Genomic DNA, 17,513 nt, shown 5'->3' with positions numbered 1-17,513 from the left:
TAGTGTTTTTAAGGCCTGTTTAAACATTTTAAGCAAGTTTAAAGCATTTGGGCTCAAGGAAAATTACATTTGTATCTTTAACAAAGAGTACTGCATTTAATTATTTACACAATAAACAATATAGACCCTTTTCACATTTCCGGGTTTCTCAGTAGTCTTCACAGTTGGAAAACTTTGAGCACAGTGAATCAGAGAGTACAACAAATAATTATTTTACAATCTTATTTGCTGAAATAATAATAGAAAAACTCCATGATCGTGTTATCAAGACTTTCTGAAAAAGGAAAAAAAAGTGAGACTGATGACGGCAGCCAGAGGAGAGAATAACGTTAAATTTACGGTCCTGTTCATAGACGCTGGATTAGAAACGCCTCACACAAGTGGTAATTTAGTTTTTGGAATTTGAAGCAAAGATGATATAATACATACATAAATGCATATAAATATTCATACATAAAAAAAAAAATCTAAATTTTAAAAACTTTCAAGGATTTAAGATGCTGATGATCGTTAAACACGTCTTGTGAAAAGGGTCCATACAGCTTTAATGTACATTTGATGATTTTATTTCTGTAACTTTTTGCTCTATTTATCTCTGCTTGTAACTTGTTGATTATAATTTATGCACTCCCCTACAAAATCGTCCCAATCAATCGAAAATATTAAACCATCTTGAAAAAAAATCCCAAAATAAATCGCTAAAAATATAAATATCGCGATGTACATTTTCTCCAATATCGTGCAGCCCTAGTTTTCATTACCAGGCAATGTTTGGCTTTGTAATTGATGTTCATGGCCTTATTAATGGGCAGATTTTAGAATTAGTTTATTAAAGGTAGCATGCAGTCTACTGGGTTAAATACTTAAATGTAATCAATTGGGTAAATTGATCAGAATACTTCCTAACTGTTACTGACAAACTGTAAAACTGTTTGTTTTTCAAGACTGAGCTCTTGAAGTTTTGCCTTTAATTATGATAGAACAATATTTAGCCAGGAGTTGGAGAGAGTAAAGGGGTGATCGGGGGTGGTGAATTTGGGAAAGGCCAAGAGCCAAGACTCTAACTTGGGACCCCAAAAGTGCAATGCTGCTATAAAAAGTATAATTATATATTTATTATGTATACACCATTAAAATGTAGAAATTCCTTGGACTAGGGATAAAATATTAAGACAAAATGAATATTTGTGATTCTGGCTCTTGACATAGAAATAAGAATTGATACTACATTATTACTGTTTTTATTATTATTATTATTATTATAACTCCAAGCCTCTCACTATACCTTTTTTTGGTATATTTTTGGTCACAGCCTCCTGAATCAAACCCAGCTCATTATTATCAAATAATTCAGGGAAATTATTATTCTTTTTTTTTTTGCATGAACATCTATTTTACGTATTTGTGACTTTGCGTGCATTAAATGCTTATTTTGTCTGTCCCCATGTTCTGGTCAACTCTGTTACAAAAAGGCATGACAATCTGTAAAGCACTGATAGAAAAAGCAGGTGACATGCTCTGGCGTAAAAAATCATGCATTTCTCTCATCAATTTGTGCAAAATGTTTAGGATACACCAATTGCAGATTTATTATACGTCAATTCTGTTATTGTGAATTTCAGATTTTTAAAAACAATAATATGATGAAAATACATGAAGTCCTGTTTTAAGCATGCCACGTGGTATCTGTTGTTTAAAGTTAGCATCTTGAGCTAAAGCACAAAATGGTGGAAAATGGCTCTTATGGCTTAAAAGTTTAATAACAAGTTAAACAGCAATTAAAAAATCAAATGTCACCTATGACATTCAGGAATTTTGCATTACTTTACATTAGTAGCAGATTCACTACTGCAAATATATCATTCCTATTTAAGGAAAATGCTTGAAATATACCAGCAACTCTGGAATGAGTCACAAATAATAAGGTTTATGTGTCTGAAGAAACAACACTTCCTATTCTCGCTGAACAGACACCAAATGTTGGCCCATATAACGTGAGTTTTGTACAAAACTATAGTCATAAATAGTAAAGCTATGACACAAATCTCATTGATCATATCTGCACTTTTGATTATTTATGATGAGAGAATTAGCTAGCATGAATTCAACAATATCTGAAGTAAATCTGAAGCAACATGCTACTCTTAACATAATGCAATGAATGCACAGTTTTCACATTTCTCATTAGGGCTGCACAACGTTTGGTTTCAGCATCGATATCGCATTGTGTGAATCTGCAATATTCACATCGCAGTGCGTGCAATGTGGAGTCATTACAGATTAACCATAATAAAGTGAACATTTTTCAATTGCTTGTGTTTTAAGGCATTTTAAATTTAAAGTGTTTGAGCACAAGGATTTATTACATTTGTAGCTTTAACAAAGATTAATTGTATTTAATTATTTACACAATGCAAAACATACAGCATATATATATATATATATATATTTAATTTGTGTATTTACTTTATTTATTTCTGCTTGTAATTTGTGTATTATAGTTTATGCAGATGCACTCCACTTACAAAATCCTCCCAGTCAATCTTTAAAATTATTATTTAAGTTATCTTGTGAAATAAATCGCAATATAAATTCCTGAAAATCAAAATATCGCAATGTACATTTTTTCCAATATCATGCAGCCCTATTTCCCATTAATTGTGACAATCACATCATCATCATCGCATCATCTGCACATCAATAACTGTCTGGTTTAGCTCAGCTACTAAATACGGCCTCCAAAGACTACGTCGAATAGTTCGGACTGCTAAGCGAATCACTGGTACAACCCTTCCTACTCCCCAAGAACTGTACTTATCCAGAGCGAGCAGAAGGGCTGCCAAAATCACTCTGGACCCCTCACACCCAGCACACTGCCTCTTTGAACTTTTACCTTCTGGTCGACGCTACAGAGCACTGCGCACCAGAACAGCCCGACACAGAAACAGTTTCTTCCCTCAGGCAATCCATCTCATGAACACTTGATGATAATAATTGTGGAACCAACATCACTACTTGCTATACACCTTTATACACATATACACTTATTTAACAACACACTTTACATGCCAATTTGCACATAACAGCTGCACATATAACGTTGTATATAGTAATAAACACGTACATATACTTGTCAATCTGTATATTTGCACTCACTACTTACTTCTATTTTTTTTTAAATATATTTATTATCTGTTTTTTGTCCTGTCTCTGTAATTCTGTTGCACTGTAGAAGCTCTGTCACCAAAACAAATTCCTCGTATGTGTGAACATACCTGGCAATAAAGCTCTTTCTGATTCTGATCACAATACATCATACAGCATAGGAACATTCCCTTGAATATGTAGTGACCTCTGCCAGAAGCCCCACTTCATTTTCTAGTGCTGAGGAAATAAAACGTGTGGTATCATTTTAAGAAGTCCAGCACTGTACCTGTCTCCATCTCATCCACACTGTTGAGAAAGTCATCTGGAGTGCGAGGGACGCTGTAACTGCTCATGCTCAGGCCGCTGTCTGTGCTCTCGTCTCTGGAGTGATACGTCCCGCTGCACAGAACAACACCATTAATACGTTTGAGTGGATGAATATCATGTGCACGGATCAAAGAGGAGGCATCATACTTAAAGATTAGTTCACCCAAAATTGAAAATGATGTGATAATTACTCACCCTAATGTCACTCAATCCCTTGAGACCTTTGTTCATATTATTTGGTAAACGATGCATGATATTTTTAAACAAATTAGAGAGCTCCCTCATCCTTCATAGATGAATATAGCTACATTTTTTTCGCTCTATATCTTCTTATCAGGGTGCCAGGTTGTATGTTTACTACCAGCAATACAATGTAATGCAGCAAAACACATAATCGCTGTATTGCCAGTAGTAAAAGCACACCCTGATTTGACGCAGATGACATAAGCAAAAAGTCGTTTTTAGAATTGTTTTGGCACATAGAAGTGTTCTCAAAGCTTAGTATGGTTACAGTTTAACCACTGAAGTAACATGAAATGTTTTGATTATGTTTGTTATTGCTTTTCTGAACTCAGGGTGACTGCTGTATATGGAGGATGAGAGAGCTCCAGGATTTCATCTAAAATATCTTCATTTGTGTTTCGAAGATGAACGAAGGTCTTAATGAGTTGGAACTACACGAGGGTAAGTAAGTATTAACAATGTTCATTTTGTGTAAACTAAAGCATGTATCACATTACTTTCTAAAACATCGAATATACTGTAAATAATGTTCTGATGTTTCAAATAAAATATAGTGAAAATAAAATGTCAAAATAGTGTGAAAAAATGTTTTTGATTTACTTTTTATAACACTTTTAATCTTAAACCCACATATTGTACACTTCCAGTGTTGCCAGATTGGGCGTGTGCAGGTAAAAATTGCATAGGCGGGTTGACAAAATTTGAGCGGTTTTGAAACGTAAATTTTATTAGCAACTTATTTAACGAAACATAACTGTGTGCTCCTACTCCATTCAGTTACTAGTGACCAGTGCACAACGCAAAACGCTTAGGCCCACCCGTAAGAGGAGGTGAAGGAAAGGTTTTATCAAAATTTGACTCCCTGAACAAATCTGACTCCCCTTCGCAGTAAAACTCACAGCGGTTTATCAAACACTCGATCATTTTTTCACTGCAATTGACACCAAGAACAAACACAGAAGCGCTGTCTGATTGACAAGCAGCACCTAATTATGTTCAAAAGAATTAAAAATGCCAAATAGGATGATTTATACCCCATTTCAAAAGTAAAACATACTCCAATAATGTAATCTACACCGCATTAAGTGCAGTGTGTGGGTGAGAGGGGGGCAGTGCTTTAATGTGATCTGGTTATGTTGTGGTTCAGTAACTGCTGGTGTTTGTTTAAACTGATGACAGTTAAAGTAACTAGGTTAATTTTGATTTAAATAAATTAAAATGAAATAAAATATTAAAGCAATTCCATGCAGATGTCAACCCAAAGTGTGTGTGTAGGCTTGTATTTTACAGTACTGCACAAATGCTCAAACATGTCTCTGTCTGTTATGAAGCGGACAGGAGACAGAGGTAAGGAAACGTTAGGGTGTTTATTAAATGACAACAAGGAGCACATGAAGGATAGCCAGGAGGATCAGGAATGATGTTGGGGTCTTTTCCTCCGTGGCTGGGTAACAGGAATACACGAGGATGGACAGCACACACCAGATACAGCTGACAGAGGATGACACAGACTTGGAAGGACTGGAAGACAGGACGATTCGGGAGGACCAGGAAGACTAGGAGGAATACAAAGAGAACAGGTAAGTAAATCGTTTGTTTTAGCTGAGGATGACTACGCTGAGTGGTCGCTCAGTTGTCCGCTTTCGTCGAGACGAGCCCGGACAATGAGCGACTGGAGTGCTGTGCTTTTATCTGGTGCTCGTGAATGTGATGCAGCTGTGTGCTCATTAGAAGTCAGGTGATGGTGATCTTCGTGAGTGGGGGTCGTGAGAGCCTGACCAATCCATGACAGTACCCCCCTCCCCAGGGCCCGCTCCTGAGGGCCGACACCTCCGACGCCGTGGTGGTCTCCCTCTGCCTCTAGGCGCTGGGAACTCAGGGTGGCTCTCATGAAACTCCACCATGAGACTAGGATCGAGAATATCAGCTCTGGGAACCCATGTCCTTTCTTCGGGGCCGTACCCTTCCCAGTCCACCAGGTACTCCAACTGGCCACCACGACGTCGGGAACGCAAGATCTCCTTCACTGCGTAGACGGCTCCTTCTTCTAGGAGCAGTGGAGGAGGGGGTTCCTCTTCGTGGTCAGGTTCTGTGGAGGGAAGAACAGGATCGTGATAGGGTTTCAGGAGTGATACGTGGAATGTAGGGTGAATACGGTAGTGAGAGGGTAATTGTAGTTTGTAGGTGACGGGGTTAACCTGTTCCACGATGGTGAAGGGACCAACAAATCGGGGACTTAACTTGCGAGAGGGCAGTCGCATGCGTATGTCCCGGGTGGATAGCCACACCTTTTGTCCGGGTGTGTATCTGGGTTCTTCAGACCTTCTCCTATCGGCGGTTACCTTGCTTCGACGGACTGCCCTCTGCAGATGTTGATGAGCCTCGTCCCAGACTCTCTCGCTCTCCCGGAACCAGTGATCCACTGCGGGGACATCAGATGGTTCGCCATCCCAGGGAAAGAGCGGTGGTTGGAAGCCCAGGACGCACTGGAATGGCGTGAGTCCGGTGGAGGGTTGCCGCAGTGAATTTTGGGCATATTCTGCCCAGCCCAAATACTGGCTCCAGGAGTTCTGGTGACCACTGCAGAAGGTCCTCAGGAACCGTCCCACCTCCTGAATCTTCCTCTCTGTCTGCCCGTTGGTTTGGGGATGATATCCAGAAGAGAGGCTGACGGCCACACCTAGGAGCTTGAAGAAGGCTTTCCATAGACGTGAGATGAACTGTGGACCTCTGTCCGACACAATATCTTCTGGAATACCAAATGACCTGAAGACTTGATTAAAGATATTGTCGGCAGTTTCAAAGGCTGTGGGAAGACCTTTCAGAGGGATTAGTTTGACAAACTTTGAGAATCTATCTACTATGACTAGAATACAGGTATTACCTTCTGACGAAGGGAGGTCAGTGATAAAGTCCACTCCTAGGTGTGACCAGGGACGGTTCGGAATCGGCAAGGGATGGAGCTTTCCAGCGGGTAGATGACGTGGGCTCTTGGATTGGGCACAGTCCTTACAGCCCTGAACATATTGCCTCACATCCCTTGCCATGTTTGGCCACCAGAATCGTTGGGATACTAGCGAGAGAGTATTGTTGATCCCTGGATGTCCAGTGCCTAGCGAGGTATGTAAGGAGTGGATCAGATCTACCCGGTGTTCAGGTGGTATGAACTGCCGATGAGGAGGGCATCCCGGCGGAGCAGGGGCTTCCGGAGTGGCAACGACTGGAGGAGCGTTCCAGGTGATCGGACAAATGGAGATGTGTTCGGGAAGAATCTTCGTTGGGAGTTCTTCATGATCGTGATGCTCGTGTAAACGAGAGAGAGCGTCTGCTCTTAGATTCTTGGGTCCTGGACGATAGGAAATGGAGAAATCAAAACGTGAGAAGAAAAGTGACCATCTGGCTTGACGTGGACATAGTCTCTTGGCCTCTTTGATGTATTGGAGGTTTTTGTGATCTGTGATCACCTGGAACGGATGTTTGGCTCCCTCCAACCAGTGACGCCACTCCTCCAAGGCTAGCTTGATTGCTAGAAGCTCCCTGTCTCCTATGCTGTAATTCTGCTCCGCCGGGCTCAACTTCCGAGAGAAATAGGCACAGGGATGCAGTCGGGGCGGTGTATCATGATGTTGAGATAATACTGCCCCGACGCCGGTGGTGGATGCGTCCACTTCCACCACGAAAGGAAGATTTGGGTCAGGATGAGTCAGGAGTGGGGCCCTTGTGAACTCCTTCTTAAGAAGGCGGAAGGCTGCGGCTGCTTCTTTGGTCCACTCCAGTCCTTTGGGTTTACCCTTGAGGAGATTAGTGAGAGGTGATGTAATCCTGCTGTAGTCCTTGATAAACCGTCTATAAAAGTTAGCAAACCCAAGAAACCTCTGGAGCTCCTTAATGGAAGTGGGTTCTGACCAGGATAGAACAGCCTCAATTTTCTTCCCATCCATACGTATACCGGTTTGGTCAATGATGTATCCCAAGAAATGAATCGACTTCTGGTGGAATGAGCATTTCTCCGCTTTGAGGTAGAGGTGATGTTCTCTCAATGTGTGTAGGACCTCCGCAACGTGTTGGCGATGTTCGGCCTCACTCCGGGAGTAAATGAGGATGTCATCTATGTACACTATTACACAGTGGTGAAGAAACTCCCGGAGGACTTCATGAATGAAGTTTTGGAATACGGAGGGGGCGTTGACCAGACCGTAAGGCATGACCTCATATTCATAGTGGCCAGTAGGGGTCACGAATGCTGTCTTCCATTGGTCCCCCTCACGTATTCTTATCAGATTATACGCGCTGCGGAGGTCCAATTTAGTGAAGACTTTAGCTTCTCGGAGCTGTTCCAAAGCGGCTGGTACCAGAGGAAGGGGATATCGGTATTTTACTGTACCGTTATTTAGGACCCTGTAGTCGATGCATGGACGCAGCCCTCCGTCCTTCTTGGCCACAAAGAAGAAGCTTGAGGCGGCTGGTGATTTTGAGTGACGTATGTACCCCTGACTCAGAGCCTCCCTTATGTAATCTTCCATTGCCTGATTCTCTGGAAGCGAGAGCGGGTAGATCCTACCTCTTGGCAACTGGGCATCTGGAACTAGGTCGATCGCGCAGTCCCATGGCCGATGCGGCGGTAGCTGGGAAGCTCTCTTGGGGCAGAAGACATCATGAAAGGAGCTGTACTCCTTAGGAATGTGGATAGACTGCTTCTCAGGAGGGCTCTCGACCGATGTTGCAAACAAAGAAATGGGGTTCCGACCTTGAAGAGGGAGATTTGGAAAACAGGCAGGTGTACATCCAGATCCCCATTTCTTTATCTCTCCTGTGCCCCAAGAGATGATGGGATCGTGCTTCACCAGCCACGGGCGCCCTAGAATGATGTCCATATTTGCACCCTCCAGAACCAGAATTGAATCCTCTCTTGATGTAACAACCCCACTTGAAGAAGGATGTCTTCGCATTGTCGATGGATACGGGTCGAAGATCGAGTGCACTGGGTTATCGGTTGTATCTGGTATATATGCGAGGACGCCTCAGTACGGAGGTGGAGTTGACGACAGAGGGATTGGGAGATGAAGTTCCCTGCTGACCCGGAGTCGATGAGGGCTGTGACAAGGAGAGAAATAGAGGCAGTAGTTATTTGTACGGTGGTAGTAAGTGGTTTACATTGTTCAATATTCGTACTGAATACACTCACTGAAGTCCGAATGGGACGAAGGGGACACTCCATACGGGTGTGTCCACTGACACCGCAGTATAGACACAGACCCCGGGTCAGCCTCCTCTGTCGTTCCGCTGATGTCAGTCTTCCAGACTCTATTATCATGGGTTCTGGTTCTGGAGAGGCTGTTGACTCAGGCGATTGGAGGAGTGCAGACGAGGGGGTGATGGTGTCCTGTTGATAGGAACGGAGACGATCGGAACATCGGAGAGAATGTTGGATGAATCTCTCCAGACCCATTGTATCATCTAATGTGGCCAGTTGGATTCGGAGCGTGGGTTCCAAGCCGAGCCGGTACGTGGTCAACAACGATCTCTCATTCCATCCACTTGCAGCTGCTAGAGTGCGAAACCGGAGCGCATATTCCTGTGTAGATAGAGTACCTTGCTTTAGATGATACAGCTGCTCTCCAGCGGCTACTTCCCCATCAGAACGTCCAAACACCTCTTTGAAATACTCCGTGAAGGTAGTGATGGAATTCATGACCGGCCCGGCTTGGTTCCAGATCGTCTCAGCCCATTTAAGTGCAGGTCCAGAGAGTAGAGATACGATGTAGGCGATCTTCGACTTATCTGTGGGATATAGAGAAGGTTGCATTTCGAATATGAGGGAACATTGTAACAGAAAACCATTGCACTCCCCCGCTCCGCCTGAGTAGGGCGCTGGTCGGGCCATGGGACTGGAAGGAAGGGCCGAAGAAGAAACTGTGGAGGCGGAAGTGCTCGGTGCTGGTGGTGCGTTGGAAAGTGGAGCTGGTGGCTGTAGAATCCGCTTCAACTGGTCCACCAGCTCTTGAAGGTGATCGGGGGGGCTCATGTTGTCGTCGTTAAAGGTCCGGGCTTCTGTTATGAAGCGGACAGGAGACAGAGGTAAGGAAACGTTAGGGTGTTTATTAAATGACAACAAGGAGCACATGAAGGATAGCCAGGAGGATCAGGAATGATGTTGGGGTCTTTTCCTCCGTGGCTGGGTAACAGGAATACACGAGGATGGACAGCACACACCAGATACAGCTGACAGAGGATGACACAGACTTGGAAGGACTGGAAGACAGGACGATTCGGGAGGACCAGGAAGACTAGGAGGAATACAAAGAGAACAGGTAAGTAAATCGTTTGTTTTAGCTGAGGATGACTACGCTGAGTGGTCGCTCAGTTGTCCGCTTTCGTCGAGACGAGCCCGGACAATGAGCGACTGGAGTGCTGTGCTTTTATCTGGTGCTCGTGAATGTGATGCAGCTGTGTGCTCATTAGAAGTCAGGTGATGGTGATCTTCGTGAGTGGGGGTCGTGAGAGCCTGACCAATCCATGACACTGTCAGTGTTTTCAAACAATTAGATTTCATTTAACAAAGTTACACAAGTGGCAATTTCACATCCGTCTCATCCATAACAGAGAGATGTCACATCCATAACCAAGCTTTTTCCTCATAAAATGCAAAAATATCAAATAAAATCAATCATGTTTTGTCTATAGAGAGCCCACTCTTACCTTTCTGATTAGCCTCATTTCTTTTAGGTTGTGCGCAGTGGTGCATCCTAAAAAAATAGGTGATTTACTATTACCCACCCAATCCAAATTTTAAAAGTAGGCAAAGAAACGACGAAAGTCAATGTATATATATATATATATATATACACACACACACACACACTGCACAGCTGTGGTTTGCTGACTAACTAAAAAACGAGTTCAGGAGTGGGATTTTGCTGCCGTTTTTATACCAAATTTAAAGGGGACTAAGGCGATCATTTAGTAGTGTAAAGGTAATCGCAAAGGTGTTAGGGGGGCTGAATGGAAATATAGGAGGGCTAAAGCGACAACCATGCTGTTTTATAATTTTACTTGAACGTTTCAGCGAGACTTCTTTCAGATGATTTGTTGTGATCTTCGAAAAACTCAAATACTCAATACACAAAAATTAGGGAAGTCGTAATACCCAAACAGCTCATGGAACAAAGTAGGCATACTGAGTATACGTGCGTATAGCAAGGACTACACCACTGGTTGTGCGGTTTAACTCACTGAATTTCTACAAAGTAGGCTGTGTACTGTAAACTTGCAGAGCTTTTTGGTCACATCCATAACGCATGTTTATTTTCCTCATTTAAAATAGAAAATATGTTCACAGATTGACATTTTTCTGAACCTGTAAGTCTGTGGTTAAATATAAACAGATGTTTCAATATACTGTTAACATATACTTTCTCTGTGAATTTATGTCTTGAGTTTTTACTGCAAAGGTCACATCAGTAACGCTGGAATTGCTCATTATGCTAATATTTTGAGCAGTTTTTGTGTGTTTGGGTGGGTTTTGGACAGCTTTGTGGCTGAAAAAAGTCAGCTATATCTGGCAACACTGTACACCTCAGGATCAGAAATCAAAATCAAGGATCAGAAATGTTAAATATACTGCAGATCAACACACACTTGATCAAACCTAAATCAAGCCAAGACTATTATTACGTACTAAATTTGAATCGCAGATGACTGAAGGAAAACGGTTACCAAAAAAAAACATGGCATCTTTTGTATGAAGACGAACTTATCCCAATGGAAAAATCCCAATTTTATGAAGTCATTTCAGAGAATGAGAATGTGCAGACGTTTCATTTTAATATGCTAATAATTGTGCTATTACAGAGCTATAACAAGTATAGTGATGAGTATACACCTTCACAAGACAATTAATCATTTACAAAGTATTGCAAGCAACTTCCTGTTTACATCTCTCCATTTCTTCGCAATAATAGCTAATACTGACTGCTCATTCGGCTACTAATTGCTGTAAGAGTTTGTGCATGTCCACCTCCCCGTGGCCTGTGCTGAACTGCTTTTGAGAGTCATTGTAAAAGGTGTTGTTTTGCTGGTGGTCTGAAAAAAGCGCTCTATAAATAGCAGACTGGCCGTTTAGCAGCGAGGGCTCAGATAAAGGGGCCAGAGGACATGCTACAGTGAAGGAAAATACAGCAAGTTTCTCTAATGAAGAGAATGAAATGTGGCTGGAGTGCATGAGAGTTGCTGGATGAATGAGCTCTTTGTGAGTGCAGTGTGAATGGTGGGGGTGAAGGGGACGGCCGTGTACGAGAACGAAACCACACAGGCCGCCTTTTTACATCATCCTCATAAGCTCTCATGTAGGGATTCATGTGCTGGACTGCCACTGGAGGGCGCAATTCTCGGGAAAAGCACTAAAACTCGTTCATTTTCTCCCCCTCACGTGACAAAATAGCACAAACGCATATGACAGGTTTATATAGGTAGTCCTATTGCATGTAAGATCAAAACATTTAGAAAGGCTAATATTAACAAAAATACAAATTTAGGAAGAAAGGAAAAAAGGGTTAATAAAAAACCAAACAAACAAAAAAACCAACCGTAATAACGAAAAGGCTGCTTTAGGGTGTTGCCAGGGGTGGATTTGGTGATTTGGCGTCCCCTAAGCAGTTCCTACAGTAATCTGCACCCTTCGTATTTATTTATTTATTTATTTATTTAGCTGCCTTTTTCTTATATCACTCTGTTTTGTTTTTAATGCAATCATAACATTTTAAATGATTTATTTCCTTAAAATGAATTCATAACTAAAAATACTGAATAAACTTTTGGTTTTGGTGTTTAAAACTAAATTTTCACCTGATTTGACTGCTGGACTGATCCATGATTGGGGGGACACATTTGCACGGATGTATTAATTAGGGTTAATTTGTATCTGTTAGACACTCACCAAACAAAATGTGTCACAAAATGCCAATTCATATAATTTAATAAAAACTTTTAGGTATTTATTGGGGCCCTCAGGTTTCCTGGGGCCCTAAAGGCTGGTCTATACTTCCACGTTTGGCGATTGACGTGACCTATGGCGCATGCCTAGTGTGTAGTCATGCATTTATACTTCTGCATGTTGTTTGTGTTACTCTGCAATAACACTTCCAAAACACTAGCTGGCAGTAGGTTTAAATGTTCCTCTGTGTCGAGTTTCTTCGCGGGTGATCTGTTTTTTTTTAACGCTACCTTAATGTACAAGTAGCTAAAACCCGCTCATTCAGAGGCAGGAACTGGCGGAGGTTAATCATAAGGTAGACACAAAACAAAAGTTTCCATCTGGAGCACCTTTACGGGACTCCACACTTGTAAGCACTCGCTTCAACGAGTTTGCACGGCTCTCACCCCCCGCCCACACTCGTCAGAGCGACCAAGCAGACCAATCACGTGTAGTGATTGTAATCACGTGTAATTTTTTTGAGAGGTGCGCCAGCGTCAGCCACAGCGAGGGTTATGTGACCGCGTGCAGGCTGCACCAGAGCATACGTGTGCTTAATGCAGAAGTATAAATCAGCCTTAAGCGGCCACTTACACTGCTTATTGCCTTAATCTGCCCCTTGGTGTTACATGAACAGGCCATCCTGTCTTTTCTAAAGAGTTATAAATTCTGCTCGTTTTCAAAGCACAAATGAGGATTTTCATTTATTTATTTTTTTATCAAGACTGAGAGATTTCTAAAGCGGCACATCCAGATCTCTTTGAAATATGTTTTCAAAGAGGTTAAAAAACCTGCATGAATCTGTTTAAAGAGACTTGACTGGCTTAAATCATGAACCGATTTCATTTATTCAAATATAAGCACTAATCAGCAATGTTTTGGTTAATCTGGAAGAACCAATGAGGTTTGCTCTTGTTTGTCAAGCCGGTAAGGTTGAGTTTCTGTTTGCAGCTCAAAGTTAATATATGTGAATAAAAGCCTAATTTAAATCTGTTCATCATTTTAAATGCGACTCTTCAGGAGAATAGGATTAAATCTCTTGATTTTTATAGAGTCAAGAAATTTGGATGAAAGAAATTTAAAGGAAGGGAAAGAAATATGTCAGATCTTCACTTGTGTCGAGCAGAAGAAAGGATTTGGAACAACACAAAGTCAAGTGATCTTCCAGTCATTTCTTTTTCAATATAGTTTTGTTTTGCTTCTTGTTTTTCGGTTCATTACAAGTCATGGAGATTCATCTTTTTAGTCAGGTGAATGTGAGGGAAAAGTCAAAGAATTTGACATTTGGTTACGAGTGGGAAAAACAAATATGACAAGAAGAAATCATCATTGTAACCAATGACACGATCTTCATTTTGTGGTGAATATCAGGCTAATGAACACTTAACACACCTCGCACAATCTCTTTCCATACCCCTCACTGCATACCAACAAGATGTAGCATGCTCTGCACTTTAACCAAATCCTTACGTAAAACAATATTTACTACTATTTCTTTCCACCAACAGTCTGACTATGGCCCAATCTCAATTCTATTTTTGTACCCCTTCCCATTGGCCCTTAAAAACGAGTGTGAAGGGGAAGGGCTTCAAAATTTACCCCTAAGAATTGGGACAGCACTACAGCACCTGCACTCGTCATCATATGTCCTCGCTATCTCGTGCTTCATATGAGATCAGATGATCGCGACTGCTGTAATTATTCCAGTTGTGTTATGTTTTGGTATTTGTCATCATTTGTCAATCACTGAAGGCAACAATATCATGTTATCATAATGATATAATGTGGCAATAAGATCGTAACTATACTGTGCATTTACACAGTGACCATATTCATCTATGTAAACACACCAAAAACAACATTAACATTATAGCAGACACTGTAAAAGCTCATTCCCAGCCACTAGACTTTTCTGACAGGGTATTCGAGTGTCATCGAGTGTCAGAATGTCGTGGGATTACTATACAGGAGTTATTATTAGGGATTATAGATAGCGAAATTTATTTGAGCTTTTTTTTTATAAAAGCATGACGGTAAAATACGAACGCGGTTATGAATATGTTAAAACATACGCTTGTTTGTTGAAAAAATTGGTAAGCGATCCTGCCGTTGTAGCTGGTGTATTCGGGGAAATTTTCTTACCCCTTAGTTTCGAGTGTGGTCCTGAAAAATTTATATTTTACCCCTTCTGCCCTAAGCCTTTAAGCTAAAGAGAATTGGGACACTCCTACCCCTTCACAGGAACGCGCAAAATGAGGGGTAGAGGTAAGGGGAAGGGCTAAGGAGTAGAATTGGGATTGGGCCTATATGTAAACCTTTTTGACTGTCTGTGTATCCTTGTCTATCTGTGCCTACATGTTTGTAATGTGTGTTTTTCTTAGCATATTTATTGTCTTTAACGTATTTATTGTCTTTTACATACTACTGTAAACATTGCTAATACGATATTGTTTTGTTTTTCTGGAGTATGTCGTTGTATTTTGCACTGTCTGGAGCCAGCACCTAAGCTTTTCACTCGTCACAGTACACATGCTGCTGATGACTTGATTTGATTAAGGCAGCATTTACACTGCAGACCTTGACCATAAATTCAGATTCTGTGACTGCATCTGATTTGTTTGAAAACCTGCTTACATCAGTGACCCGTGATGTCTGCATTTACACTGCACACAATGACTGCAAAAGACACAATGACTGGGGAAAAAAAAGTGTGCGTTGATTGACAGTTTTGATGATAAAAAAGCGCTCTTTTCTCCATGATTTTAATTAATTGGATCGAAGGATGTTGTTTTTTCATCTGTGAATATATATCCTTAAGCACTAGGTTATTTCTCTTTCTCAACACTGCTGCTAAGCATATTTTTGGGCATGTTCGTTTATGACAGAAAAGTTCTCATTTGGCATCTACTTTTAATGTAGGCTTTTTTATAGAAATGTCACTATCCCCCATATCTCAACTTGACTGTTTCCACAAGCTTTTCCAGCAGAGGTCACTGATGAGAGTGGTTCAAGCCTAAAAAAAAGTACATACTTTGTACGACATTGGCTTTATGTGCTTTTGAACTCCAAACTACTACAATCTGCAAATGCAAAAGTGAGCTTTTCTTAAATAACCTGTGTTCTGCGTGCAGCTGAATGCGTCTTACCTGTTCAAGAATGGGTCAGAGCTGTTGGTGGTCATGTTACGTGCGTCTTGGCCCATTCCAGGTGAAGACACCGGGTTTTGGGTGCCGCCATCCTGCTCCATGCTGGTTGGCAGCTGGTTTCTGAGGGCGAGCTCCTGCACACGCACACAAAACAAAGGAAACATGCCTTAAACCATCATGAAGTGAGCAGACTGGGTTTGCAGGAACCAAACGGAAGCTTAACGGAAGTCTGAATTACTATTTTTTGTTGGAATTACTCCAAGTACAGATGAGAGCAGATATATTTATCTACTGAAGAAAAAGGACAGAACAAACTATACTGGTTTTACTATGAAACCACGCATACGTGCACAATACACTGTCTATGAGTTATGGGAAGTAAAGAATGAAAAAAACAAACAAACAAAAAAACTTAACCTACAAGTTTTACTTAGTTTCATGTGTAAGAGGAATAAAAGCCTTTTCCCATCTAACAAGTCCCTATGAGTTACAAATCTGGTTATGATTTATCAATGGATTGTGTAAGACTGCTTACTTCACTGCCTCAGCTCAAATGGGTGGTTTACAGATACTCACGCAAAGGTGTGGGTTTATTGCACATCATTTTGTACAGAAGGGTCAGAGCTTTGATTTTATTACAGACTTCCTATGACTAACTGAAACTTAAATACGGTCACATTTTCTGCTGATTAAAGGGCGACTCAACAGGCTGTCACCACTGCTTATCAACACGCCATCCACACTGACCCCTTTGACCGTTAAAGTGCACTTTACTCATCCTATCTGCTAACTATTCATCACATTATATGAAAACAAGTCATTTACATTAACTGACATGATTATTTTTTTGGCATTCGTTTTAAAAATGTATTCATAATCGAGTGTGGTTTAATTATTTAGTATTAACATTTTTAATTGGAATCTTTTTTCACAGCCAGTTAGCGTCTTAACCTTTATAAGTTATTAGTGAATATTGAACATCTGTACTTAAAATGAAAATGAATTATTTGATAGAATCCAGAATATAGCTATTGAAATAGTTGAGAAATGTTTAGATATGTGTTTAAGTGTATTGTTAAGATTTGTATTAATGTATTAAAAAGTCTGATAACATTTCCAAATGTCAAATAAAAATATTGCCATTTAGATTATTTCAATATTCATTATATACAGTGGTCAGCATAACTGACTACACCCCATTTTGAAAATGAATATTTGATCAAGACAATGCATTTGGTGCATTTAAACAAAACAGATTTATTAAACAGATATATTTATTATAATATTATTTTAGTCACCAAACATATTTACAAATTGAAAGATAATACAATTAAATTCAAGCAAAATATTGCAAAATAAATTACAACCTACAATATTTCAACTAAATTTTAATTTTTATTGCTTCTTTTGACTTTTAAATTTGTATTTAATATTTTTCTATAACATATAAATTTGGCTGTACTAGTTTTTGGACTGCTATCGTAAGTTATTTTTTTAGATAAGCTCCAGATTTGGCTTCATTACTGACTAATCTAAAGTATATGCACAAATGTAGCATTGTAAAGCGTCCTATTAAAAATATGAATTTAAAAGACAGATTTGTGAGCGGTGTACTTATATATGCTGAGCGCTGTATATCAGAAGGAGGAGACGTTCACATGAAGAATTACACTTAACTG

At 40.6% G+C, this 17,513-nt stretch overlaps 1 protein-coding gene across 2 annotated transcripts in view; it reads right to left on the bottom strand.

Annotated features, from left to right (window-relative positions):
- The window catches only part of yap1 (Yes1 associated transcriptional regulator), a 77,072-nt gene that overhangs the window by 3,678 nt on the left and 55,881 nt on the right, over positions 1–17,513 (bottom strand). For both annotated transcript variants that reach the window (XM_056478816.1, XM_056478817.1), the window contains 2 exons: positions 15,835–15,968; positions 3,434–3,546 (listed from right to left, as the gene is read on the bottom strand). In XM_056478816.1, the coding sequence (XP_056334791.1) occupies positions 3,434–3,546; positions 15,835–15,968 (247 nt within the window). The remainder of the gene's footprint in view (positions 1–3,433; positions 3,547–15,834; positions 15,969–17,513) is intronic.

The sequence above is a fragment of the Danio aesculapii genome, chromosome 18, assembly GCF_903798145.1.
Source record: "Danio aesculapii chromosome 18, fDanAes4.1, whole genome shotgun sequence".
Lineage (NCBI taxonomy): Eukaryota > Metazoa > Chordata > Actinopteri > Cypriniformes > Danionidae > Danio > Danio aesculapii.
The sequence above is the reverse complement of the archived record's forward strand: the minus strand, read 5'-3'. Positions and strand labels throughout refer to the sequence as shown.